This window comes from Seriola aureovittata, chromosome 21, assembly GCF_021018895.1.
Source record: "Seriola aureovittata isolate HTS-2021-v1 ecotype China chromosome 21, ASM2101889v1, whole genome shotgun sequence".
NCBI classification, from domain to species: Eukaryota; Metazoa; Chordata; class Actinopteri; order Carangiformes; family Carangidae; genus Seriola; species Seriola aureovittata.
In genome coordinates, this window is record NC_079384.1 from 8,464,200 (window position 1) to 8,476,912 (window position 12,713).

Below are 12,713 nucleotides of genomic sequence, written 5' to 3' on the forward strand. Positions count from 1 at the left end.
TGTAATATGACATCACAAATAAAGAACTTTTGAATTTATATTCATTACACACAGTTTTATTTTTCATTAAAGGGATCCAAGGCCTTCACAAAAGGGTTGACTCTTGGTAGCTATACAGTACTAACACAACACACAGCAACAACAGAAACAACACAGAGGACTTATGTGAACAAGTGAAAAGACAAATAAATAAGAGTTGAAAGACATTTCATATGAGATCGAACTGAGATGCATCAACAAAACCAATAGTCAGAGGAAAGTGAGCAGAGGTTAAAACCCTGCAAAGTACAGTAACAGTTTTTTCTGCAAATAGTTGATTGTCTATAGCGGCTTATTTTGGTCATGCACAGTTGATAAAGTCATTGCTATTGTATCCACAGTGTTGCAATAATTTCACAGTTTTTTTTTTCATTTTGATCTCCTCTACCTCCAGCTTTGATTGTCAGTCTCTCAAGTCTTTTTGTTTGGTGCGTTACAATGCTTGATTGTCACTGGCTGATGGATATGATTCATCCGTGATCACTGCTCATACTGCTGTGATTGATGATGGGCACTAGGCAAAAAGGGGCTCTAATTGAATTCGATTGTTCGTTTTTTGATACCTCTGATAAAAAACAACATCCTTGTCTTTATGAAATAGAAAAAAATGAAATTGCTTAACTGTAATTTTTGGCAACAATCTGTAATACCTGTACATAATCTGTAATATTTGTATGTTCAGCCTGGTACCAGACAATATCTGATACCAATAGTGATATGGTGCATTCCTATTAATGTTTTTATGACAAATGAAACTTGTGCTTTGAGGGTGATTTGAGTCCACAACGTGCTACATTCTTCCCTCCAATAACATCTGACAATATTTCCACAGTTATCTTCATCATACACAGATGTCTGTACAAAAATATGCAGTTTCAGTCTCAGTGTAATTTTGCTGGCAGGAATAGGCAGGATTTACACTTTTTTTTTTATGGTAAGTTTTTCAGTTTTAGTAAAAGTGATTGCCATAAGCAAGTCTAAAGTTCACAGTAGCCTCACACAGCTTATGCTCAGGGAACAAGTTAGCTATCACAATATCATTGAGCTGCTCAAGTAACAAGAAACTGTGGTTACACCTCACAATACAGACATCTGCTGGCATTTACTTAGTACCACTGAATCATTTCGGCATTGGTGGAGTTGTAGTTCAGATCTTGCCATTCGCCACTTTTGATACTTGAACATTTCAAGGCTACATTTCACAAAACACTTTTTTAATTAACTTTTTAATATAAACTTCAGAGACATTTCGGTATATCTTCCGTTCATGGGCTGAGAGTTTGTCGGGTCAATCTTCTGAACCATTTAAAATTCAAACCTCAGTCTCCTGCCACCTCTGGATTCAATTTGTTAAAACGTGTAACAAAATAGTCTCAGCTCAAAAGGCCACTTACTGGCTTTTCTTAGCTTTTATCCACGTCTCACGCTTCATTTAGAGGTTGAAGCAGGTGTCCAGCCTTTTTCTGTAGTTTTGTATAAAACCGAAATGTTTGACACAATAAAATATGGTAAAACTTTATGCTAATTCTCAAATAGCACAAAGTGTCACTTGTAGCACTTCTACAGTGTAAACTAAACCCCACATTTTGCCTGATCCTAATCCTGACTCTATTATCTTAAACACAGCCTAAAACTGATCCTATTTCTAATCCTGACCACAGCCCTATGATTAACACACTATTAAAAAAACAACCTGTTAATACTAAGCAAATACCAGTATGACCAAAGTACCGTCAGGTGCAACCAAAGCTGCTCTTGGCTGAATTTGTAAACATTTAATGCATTTCGGGGTCTGCAACTCATCGAGGCCCCTCTTTATCTCAGACCTGTGCTCCCTTTAAACCTGTGTGTCCCCCATATTGTTTTCTTGACACTTCTTTTTTTTTTTTTTTTTTACATGCCCTTTTTTTCCTTCTTCTTTAGTTCTGCCTGTTGGAAGTGACTGTCTGTTGCTCACTGTAATCTGGCCCAGTACTGACCCAGGTTCTGACTCATGCTCTGCTGCTCAGTCCCTGGGACCTGGACTGGCACTGACACGCCAGGCGATATGAGCCCTGAATGAGACAGGAAAACACAACGGTTTGTGGTTGAAGCAACAGTTTTCACCACGTCAGTTAACACACACAGTACGTGTGTCACGCCCCATTAAATAAACCCACATCTAACACAGAAACACTCACCGGTGTTGGAGTTGGCTGAGGGTGGAGTCTGCAGATGAGGGGAGGAGTACGCCGATGAGTCAAAGCTGCGCGGGGCAGAGGGGGAGGGAGGTAACATGCAGGAGTATGAGGAAGCCGACTGGGGAGAAATAGACTGAGGGTGGACGCAGGAGTGGAGGGGTGAAGGAGAGGAAAGATTTGGATTAGATTTATATTTGAACCACAAAAAAATGACTATATTATCTAGGAAAACCACCTTTTAAAAATCGTATATATCCATTGCTGTACACCACTCATAGCTGTACAGGCAGTTTGAGGCAGAGACGGCACGATTTGAGTTTAACCACATGGCGGTGCTAGAGTAGTGTATGGTAGGAGTAAAGTGCAGCAGCGTCACACCTTCATTGTATTATCAAGCTTGTTCTGCATTTTCTTACTACATTCATACTGTGTAATTTTGCTTTACATTATAGGTTTTTATTTTCTTTCATTACGAAACATTAATTCATTAAATAATATTTTCTGCATTAGTCACAGTGAGCAGACTTGTCTTATGTATCCGTTTTAAAGTTGAAGTGCCTGTGCATTCATGTAAAACATAAACAATAAATGTATGCATTCTCATGCTGCTGATAATTCGGTATGATCAAAGCAATGTGGATGATAAACAGTTTGTTATAAAACCTCGAATAAAATATCTGTCAGCCTCGTGACTCCAGCTTTTATAAATTGAAATTGATGAAGCAGCTTTCTAACCTTTTGACCCCACGGACTCTAAATGTTGAGAAATCTGCTTGAGACTCTTGACTTATAAAGACGGTGTTACAGTTTCTGATGTTGCTGGGCTCTAAAACATAATGAACAGGCTTAAAGAACTAAAGAGGTGGCACTTGCATCTTAACTGTGATGAGCTGTCTCATTTCCATCACCTTCCATCATAAGATATTATCAAGATTTGAAAAATACGTTTTTTTAATGTGATACTAAAAATCACTGTAGAATTTATATGGCTGCAACTACTTTCTCTATAAAAAGAAAAAAAAGACATTTCATTTACTGTCAGAAACTGTATGACAAGGAAAAGCAGCAAATCTTCTTCCTGCTTCTTTTCAGATTTGTGTGTTATATTTATGTTACCTTGTTTTATCATTATCATTATTAGTTGTTGTGAATAAATTATCATTGTGAGTAATTTGACTGGCGCAACAGCAATTATTACAGTTATGATAAGACGGAATAAATTATGTATCATTATTATTATGTTATTATTGTTAATATTAGACCTTTCAGTCGCGATGGTAGTACTAATATCTACAGTAGTGTTTATTCATTTATTATTCATTTTCATTATGGTATGTTTGACATAAACAGGCCAGTAAAGTGGTTCTGCTCTGTGGTGATACCCTGCGTTGGTTAAGTTTGGAAGATGCTGATGAATGATGAAAGTCCAACCTGGACTCCAGATGAGAAAACTGACAGGGAGCTGTAGCTCGGCAGGGACGACTCAGCCTGACTCAACATGGACCCTGGAGAGAGAGAGACAGAGCGAGATGGTGAGCGCGCACACACAGACACACACACACACACACACACACACACACACACACACAAACACACACACACACACAAACACATACATACACATGTGTTGGGAACATCTCAACGTGGAAATGTTGTAATATAGATGCGCTCTAATGGAGAAACTCTAATGGTTTCCCTGCCTTCAAATGTCAAGTAGGGGAGCTCTGAGATTTGTAATTATAAACTAGTAAAATATTTCTTTCACCAAATATATAAATAATACAGACCAAATGTAAAGTCTTGATTTCAGCATTACTGATGTGCTGTGCGGACGAGCCAGTGAACACATACATTATACTGTCCAGGTGTTTACCTGAACTGCTGCCGTGCTGCTGATGATAGACAGATGTGTTGAAGGAAGTTGTCAGAGGGGCTTGGCTCTGTGAACAGGAAGTCACACCCCCTGACCTCCTTTGGTTGCGCAGCTTCTCCTCCCTCCTCCACTTGGCTCTTCGATTTGAGAACCACACCTGTCAATCAAAGACCTCTGTCAGGCCTGTTCATCATGTATTGTTGTATTGTTATAGGTTGAACATTATAGGTTTGAAGATTCAAGGGTTGACTGAAATGTTCCCTACCTGTATCCTGGCCTCTGGCAAATCAATCTTGTTTGCCAATCTCTCCCTCGCAAAGACATCTGGGTAATGTGTCCTTTCAAACTCTGTGGAAGATATTAGCTGTATGTCAAACACACAGTGTGAGTCTTAATCGAGGATGACAGGACTACTGGAGAGCAGCTCGCCTGATACCCCGTCCTGCATGGTGTTAATATAGTTTGGATTGCTGTGCATCTGATAATTTAAATGAAAGCATTTTTAAAAATTTGCTTATATTCAAATGAAAATGAATTTTAATATCAATATCAATTATCTGCAATCTCATTATTTAGACCGATATTACCCTGTTTATCGGGTGATTATATCAGCATCACTAATTATCTTTTCTTGGAATATACAAATCCAGGAAGCAGAGATGTATCCTTACAACCGTATTTGAAATATTTATCTGTTGCACTTTGTATAAATTATTTATCCTTATGGAACACGGAGAAAGTTCAAATGAAAGGATTCAAGTTGAGAAGCTGCGTAGGCACTTTATTTCAAAGTACGCTGACTAAAACTAAACTGAAGAAAAAAATCCTTCTACGTTTTACTTTTGTCATCGTTTATCTTTTTTAATTCTGAATATCTCAAACGGGATTGGATTTATATTGTGTGACTTATTGGCATGAAGAGTTCTATGAAAATCATCAGTAGTAGCTGGTACAGTGACTGTCTGTACAGTGTATTATAATATATAACAGACACAGAGACTTGATTTAAGTTAATTCGTCATTCTGAAGTTGCTTGAACAACAGTGTGCTCACATCACAGAGACTTACTGTATCAGAGTATCATTTCTTATTGTGGCAGTTAATTTATAGTTGACAAACTGGTGACATTTGTGCCGTTGACAAGTGGAAACAAGAATATGCCTCTCCTTCTAACTGACAGTGTGAGTCATCCTGATGAACTCTGAAGTTTCAAGTTCAGTAACAGAGACGCCTTTTATACATCCAACTGTCTGCACTTGTGACACAATGCTTAACATTTGTGTAGCATGTGAATAATGTGTCATCAGAGAAACCAAAGCAATAAATCATCTCATTTGCTTAAAACAGATGTGGTTATATGAAAAATAGCAGCAGGGTGGATAATTACAGTGTGTTTATTAACAGATAACCACCGCTGTAAATAACTAGAGACCAAAGTTCCTACCGGTAACACGTGGTTAATGAATCCATATTGCAGAGATAACAACAATGACACGATAAATTAAGGCTGTCTCGCAAATTGTTATAATTGGCTTGGTTATAATTGGCGTCTGTGTCAACACATGATTGTTATTGTGCCTTGGCCGTGCACTGAGGTCAGTGTACCTCATTAATGTCATTTGCACAGAGTGACCACAGTGATACATTTCCACTCGGCTGCACAGTGGACATTGCGTCCTTATTTAGCTCAAGGGCCTGCTGCAGCCATATCCAGTCAAGGGTGGCTTTCTGATCCCTCTCAGTGGATATCAGGCTACGAGGGCCAGATCTCACTGCATAAAACAACCACAATAATAGATGCATCATCAAAACTCTGCTGTATATGCTGCCAGAGGCTTTTTTGGAACATATCTGGAATATTTAGAGTTAAGATTCTGGATAATTTGCATCTGGAAGTGATCACGGGTGGCAGTGCTTGTTGTCTCTAGCAGGGATTGATAAAAAATTGTCTTCCTAAAAAGAAAAACTTCAGATCAGTAGTCAGGCACAATACCTGATAAAACACCTGACTGTTTTGTGTAATGTTTGTGATTTCTCATAATTAAATCCCCTGCCATTTCAAAAAAGATGTAAACAAGGTATAAAGAGTATAATCCAATAACAAAGGTGTTGGCAGGGGAAAAAGCAGCAGGACAAGCTGCGTCATGACACACTCTGGAGCCTGCCGATTGGCTGGAAAGCAAGGAGAGCGCTGTGCGTGCTTGCATGGCCTGACCTTTCTCCAGAGCCTCGATCTGCTCCTGTGTGAAGCTGGTCCTGTTCCTCTGCAGCTTCCTCTTGAGCTGCAGCCTCAGCTGAGACTCCTCGCCCTCGTCCCGCTCCACGGGGACTCCTCCCCCTCTGCCCGCTCCTCCTCCCCCTGCCTCTCCCCCCATGCTGCCCTCCGTGTCCAGCAGACAGCCCTCAGACACTGCCAGGAGACGAAAGGTGACAAAAGAGATGTGTGAGTGCCAAGAAAATTCCTCCAATGATGCGTCACAGATTGTGAGATTAATGCCCTGAACTAACAGGAAGTTGGTGAGACAGCCACAAGTGCCAAGCTACCTCTCTCTGCGGTTTGAATTTGGCGACACTTAACAGATGATGTGGGAGCGGTGACATGTTGAAAATTTCCCCTCACCTGTGCTGTGTTGTGTCTGGACTCCGGTGGGGTCATGGTACCAGTTGTTAGGCCCGCTCCAGTTTGAGCCGCTCTGCAGGTTCAGCATGGTTAACTTCTCATACATACTACGAGTGTCCAAAACACCATGAAGAGAAATAAAGGAGTCCTGTCCTGTGTGTATCTGCCCCCTGCTTACTGTCACCTTTCGCTCCTCTCTCCCTCCTTTCGATCCTCAACTGCTTCCTTCTGGAAAGAGGGTGGGGGGTGGGGGGGGTGGGGGGGTTGGGGAAGATGAAGAAGGAGGGGTTCATATCGCATGAGTTCACACATGGTCGGCATTGTGGTGAATTAGCCTCATGATGACAGACAGAAATGGAGTTAGTTACATGTGCGCTGTCGTAACGTGTGTGTGTTATACATTGGTATGCTAGTATACCATGGGGAGCTGGGGTACATTAGAAGCCACTCTGAAAGCCATGACATTCATCATGCTACTTGCTTTTAGCTCTATTTTTGCTGGTAAGCCGGAGCGTGCATGCACACACGCGTATGCATGAAAAGACACTGCATTTATATGTAGTCAAACTGGCATCACACACACGCACATATACACACACACACACACACACACACACACAGTCAATCTCCTATAAAACAATCAAACCAAACCCATATTTAACTTTCAATATAAGACATAAGTACAGAAGTATGTCCATAAACATCATTATGAGCCTCAGTAAATATGTGTCTAAGTCTGAGATGAATAAAAGCTGTTGTCTTCTACTCTCATCTTATCTTGCATTCCCATTTTTTGGGGGGAAATTAGCTCCTTGGAGAGTCAGACAGGAATACAAAGGTAAAAAACTATTGCAGCAACACAATGTCAAAGGTCAAACATCAATTATTTGGATAAAGCAGCCCCTGAACCACAATTAATTTATCATTAAATTCCAGAAAATATTTATGACTACAGTTGGCGGCGTAGTCGATCCCAAAGCCTCCATTAAAAGTCAGTACTGAAGAAGTGACATCAGCACAGAACAAAACCACTCAAAAGACGCAATTTTTTGCAAACTTACCGATTCTCCAGGTGAAATGATGCGGGGGTCCCGTGTGTTACTCTCCTCTTCTGTGGACCTTTATTCCCCTGTTCCCCCCACGTCCCTTGTTCTCCAGCTTTGTTGACAATAATGTGTGTGTGTAAAGGAGAGAGTAGGAGAGAGATGGAGAGAGTTAGACAGGGTGAGAGAGAGTGAAAGAGGGAGAGGGGGGGCTCTGGAGAGAAATGCGTCTGCGGGCACTCTTGTCCTCCAAGCGATGGAGGATGGAGAGAGAGAGAGGGGAGAGAGAGAGAGAGAGAGAGAGAGAGAGCCACCGAGGGGTGACAAAGTGAGTCAACATCAGTGTCAAGTTTGAACTTAATGCCAGCGAGAGGAGGAGGGGAGGCCGAGAGAGTGGAGCATAAAGCACAGATAATGGAGAGATAGTGGATGATAAATAGATGATGGAATTCAATTTTAGCCATAAATTGCACACAAGTATTGAGTATGATTGTCGGTCAAGTATGTCAAGTCGAGTCAAGTTTTTTTTTTTTTTTTACACAAAAACATGTGCAACCAGACAACTGACAGTATCAGATTAAACTTAACGTTCACATTAGTAAAGACTCATTTCCATTGATCCTCATTCGGACACTTAGAAGAAATCATTTTTAAAACATTGATAAAGCTTTGACATGTCCACATGCGTCTACTGTTGAATTATTTACTTTATTGTTACAGGAAAATTCTGAAACTGCACATAGAAGCAGATATTAAATAAAATATTATTAGTAATTACCATCATTAATATTGGGCTCAACACAGTGTTATATTGGTTAATCCCCTGAAATATTAAATATGTTTATACATCATGTAATTAAGAGTTATTTCTCAGTAATGTTAAGTTATAGTATTAATAATACATATTCTATTGATTTTTCTATTTGCTTGAGCCAATGATATGATGTCAAACATCAACAAAAATGTTATGTATCATAAGAATCATTTATGCTGTAAAAACATATTTCTAGATAATGAAGAGTATTAATATTAAGCTTAACATTACATTATATTTTAGATTTTCCAATTTATTTGAGACACAAAAGATCATTTACAGTTTGTATCATTAATTATCAAAACACATTAAACTGTTTGATAACCAGATGTTTGTTTGGTAAAGGCGGGCAATTTTTTTTTATTGAATTATTGTATTTAATTTGATGACTAATATCAATACATTACATTTACATTTGATTTTTAATTACTTAAGCTACAAATTTTGTGTACATAATAATAAGCAAAATTCATGTAATGGACTGTATCAGTTGTAAGATGCTGTTTTAGAAAAGTATACTCATTTATTTTCTTAATTTTTTGATTCATGTTTTTCATAAAACACTGGAAATATTGAAAAATCTTCATATCAGTTTTTTTTTTTTTTTTTCAAATTGCCTTTTTTTGGTAATCAGTCCAAAACTCAAAGCACAAATCTTTGCTTGAAAAATGACTTTTCAGTTGATCATCTAATCGATTATTTGACCAGTTGCTTCAGCTCAAATGTTTTTGCAATGTTCTTTTCTTAATGAGATATTGTCTGTGTTACAGAAGCCCTGCACCAGTGTTTTGGGCCTGTGAAGATGCTGTAGCTGGGCAGGTAAAGTGACCACAGTTTATTTTTTATACAAGAGCTAAAAACACTGTGCAGCGTTTGAGTTACAGCTTTTCCCAGAGCACCTGGGTATTGTCCCCAGACCACAGAGGTATTGTTCTGCTGCTATAACACACTGAGCTTAAAGCTGTGGGACAATAAACAAAGGCATTGTCTGGCCCCAAAGCGGGTTAAAGGAGCATCATACAGAAACCCACCACAATAGACACACAAGGTTTGATGTCAGGCGTAAGTAATGACGCAGGTATGACGGTATGTATGGTAGAGTCAAAGAGCGAGAGCGGAGTAGAACCGGGGTTTAAATATATCTCTTTGCAGCGGAAGGGAGAGGAGAAGAAGAGAGAGATGGAAGATGGAAGCAGGGAGGCAGAGGAGAGAGATAGAGAGAGTGAAGAGGAAGTATGTGACTTTGGGGTGGGTGTAGGGGCTTGGGGATGGGGAGGGTGCCAGCTTGTTTTATTTCCGGTTGACAAGACTTTGCGCTCCCTTTCTCTCTGTCGCTCCCTCTCTCTTTCATACTCTGCTATTCTTTCTCCGCTGCCCCCATTGCTCTGTCTCTCGGCCCCCCCTCTTCCTCTGTTACTTCCCTCCGAGACGTGCCTTGGAGAAAGGAAAGGACTTGACAAGTTCAAAGGTAAAAAGCAGTAAAAAGATCTTTTAGTTAAGTAAAACAGCCAGAATCCCGTTGTTAAAATACCCAAGTACAAGTACAAGTACAAGTACAAGTACAAGGCCAGCAAGTAAAAGTATATATGTATTATCAGCAAAATGTACTTCACCATCAAGCATCAAAATCAGTGCAAATTAGTGCATTTCAATACTTATAGCTGGTTAAGGTGGAGCTCGATACTTTACTGTATTGTTGAGTAGTTTCATCTATTATGATGATTCACGTTTTATAAACTCATCATATGTTTGTGGAAAATCAAAAAGCTACAATGTGGCGATAACAAATAAACGTGTCGGAGTAAAACATGTAACATTTCCCTCTGAAATGTTGTGAAATAGAAGCATGAAGAAGCTGAGAATGGCAGTGTAAGTCACAATTTGTACTATTTGAGTACATTTTTACTGAACTGAGTGCAAGGACAGGAACAGGAGACAAGAAAGAAAGTAAGTGAGGGAAAGCTGAGTAACAAAACTGCTTGGTTAATTAAAAACTAAGCCTAGAAATGTGATGTTAACTCTGCACACACATTTCTATTCCCACTCCCTGTTTTTCTGGCTGGTTTTGTTTTCCCTCTATTCAGAAATCATGGCTGCATCTTATTGTGTTCCAGTTGTTGGAATGTGGCTTAACCTATGTGATCCCTATGTGCTGAGTGCAATAATGTGTGTGTGAGAGTGTGTGTGTGTGTGTGTGTGTGTGTGACGGCGCGTGCTTCACTGCAAAGATTCATGTAGCTCCAGGACATGCATTTTTTTTAGTGCATCTTGTTAGTTCATTCCTGTCACCTCTCTCTCTCTCTCTCCCTCTCTCTCTCTCTCTCTCTCGCCATCCCTTGCTTTTTCAGCGCTGAAGGGGGGATGGGGAAGGGGTGGTGGACGGGGCCTGGGAGGGGAGGGAAGGGGGAGGCGGCGGCGGTGGAGGCAGTCACCATGGTTACAATGCCACGACAAATATTCATCAAGTCGTTAAAATAAAAACAAACGGGAGTGCATTATAATTGCTCTTACTGACTGGGTCCTGTAATGTGTTCATATATTATGAGTGAGAGGAGCAGAGTGGAAAGGGCTCACACACACAAATATGCCGTTAGTGATTAAAAAAAAAAGTGAATATCAGCTGACCTGGAGGCAAATGCATGTGACACACACACACACACACACTCGCTGGCACTAACACACATCTCAGCTGTTTTGGTGTAACTTTATTTTTCCATTTACCTGTTTATGGAATTCCCTGTGAGTACTTTCGTGAGTCTCTCCTCTCTTTTCTCTTTGTCCCTCCATCTCTCGCTCTTCCTCTACTGTTGTGTGGCCCCAGGCGATACTGTGATGTGTCCTCCCTCTGTCCCTCCCTCCCTCTCCCTCTCTCTCTGTCCCTGTCACCTTCAATTGCTCTGTGAAACTAGACACACTGCCTGGGGCAGCGAGGCAGGGTGGGAGGGAGAGATAGAGGGAGGGAGGGAAGAGAGAGAAAGAGAGAGGGAAAAAGAGAGACAGACAAACAGCTTTATAGACAGACAGAAGGAATAAATATTTGGTGTCATATTAGGAAAAATAACCTCAGCCCAGATGTGTGGCACACTCTAAAAATCATTTAAATGACTTATGTTAATGGTCAAAATCCAGCTATAGACAAACAAAACTCCATGATGTAGCACTGGAAACAACAGAAACACATATTTATTGCTTTCATACACACATCTACTCAATTTAGGACAGAGTTCGACCTTTGACCTGTGCCTTTTACCTGATAAACAGGATGGTGTTTATGTTGTGGGTGTGTGCTCAGTTTATTTACCTCTAACTGAGACCTGTACAACTGGTCTGTATTTCCCTCCAGGTTCGAGTAGCATAATGTGGAGGTACTGCTTACAAACATGTCAATCTGCAAATCTATAGAAAAAATATGAACATGTTATTTAAAAAAAAACATTGCACCTTGCAACTCCACACTGAAGCTGACCCGGCAATTATTTAGGAAAAATAAGAAAAACACATGGAGTAACTCTGTTATCACTTGGCTTGGATTGTAGGATACGATTGTAAACAACACGCGGAAGAAGAAAATGCATAAATGTGCAAACCGCTGCTCATAATCCTGCTCAGATCAAACACGGAACATACCAGTTAATTCAGCAGTGGAGCAGAAAATTTAGCTTACCTGTTACCGAATAAGAGAATCTGATTAAATTATCAAATAAACTCAGGAACACTGTCTGAAAATTCACAAGAGTAGGATTTTTATTCTTGCAGCAAGCGAACAAGTTACACACAAGAGCTCGCAGTGCAAATGTTCAAAGAATGCAAGATTCACACAGAATTTATACACAGAATATATGAGAGTGGCCACATTCTTGAAATGAGACAGACGCAATAGAGACTCGATTCAGGCCTTATCATAGATAATGTTTGGTTGTAGTGGAGGAACAGCGAAGGTCACTGCGCTCCTCTCTGACAACTCCTGTCTTAAAAGTAAACACAATGATAAAAAGTTCTATTCAGGATAATACAGTTTCCCTTTAAGACGGTTATGTTTATCGTAAAGTATCACAACACATTCCTTTCATTTCATTGGCACAGGTGGTTGATGGGGGCGGGACAGGAGTTTTGATTGGGTGACTGGGAGGACACAGGTAGCCAG

The 12,713-nt window shown here is 40.1% G+C and overlaps 1 protein-coding gene across 1 annotated transcript; it reads right to left on the bottom strand.

Annotated features, from left to right (window-relative positions):
- On the bottom strand, nt 1–8,262 carry pax10 (paired box 10). Its single transcript, XM_056366296.1, is given in 10 exon segments — nt 1–2,093; nt 2,220–2,352; nt 3,651–3,724; nt 4,093–4,249; nt 4,358–4,440; nt 6,308–6,502; nt 6,713–6,909; nt 7,774–7,908; nt 7,910–7,960; nt 7,962–8,262. Coding segments are annotated over 10 exon segments (1,260 nt in total). The 5' UTR covers nt 8,096–8,262; the 3' UTR covers nt 1–1,992.
- Between the last annotated feature and the right edge of the window lie 4,451 nt (nt 8,263–12,713).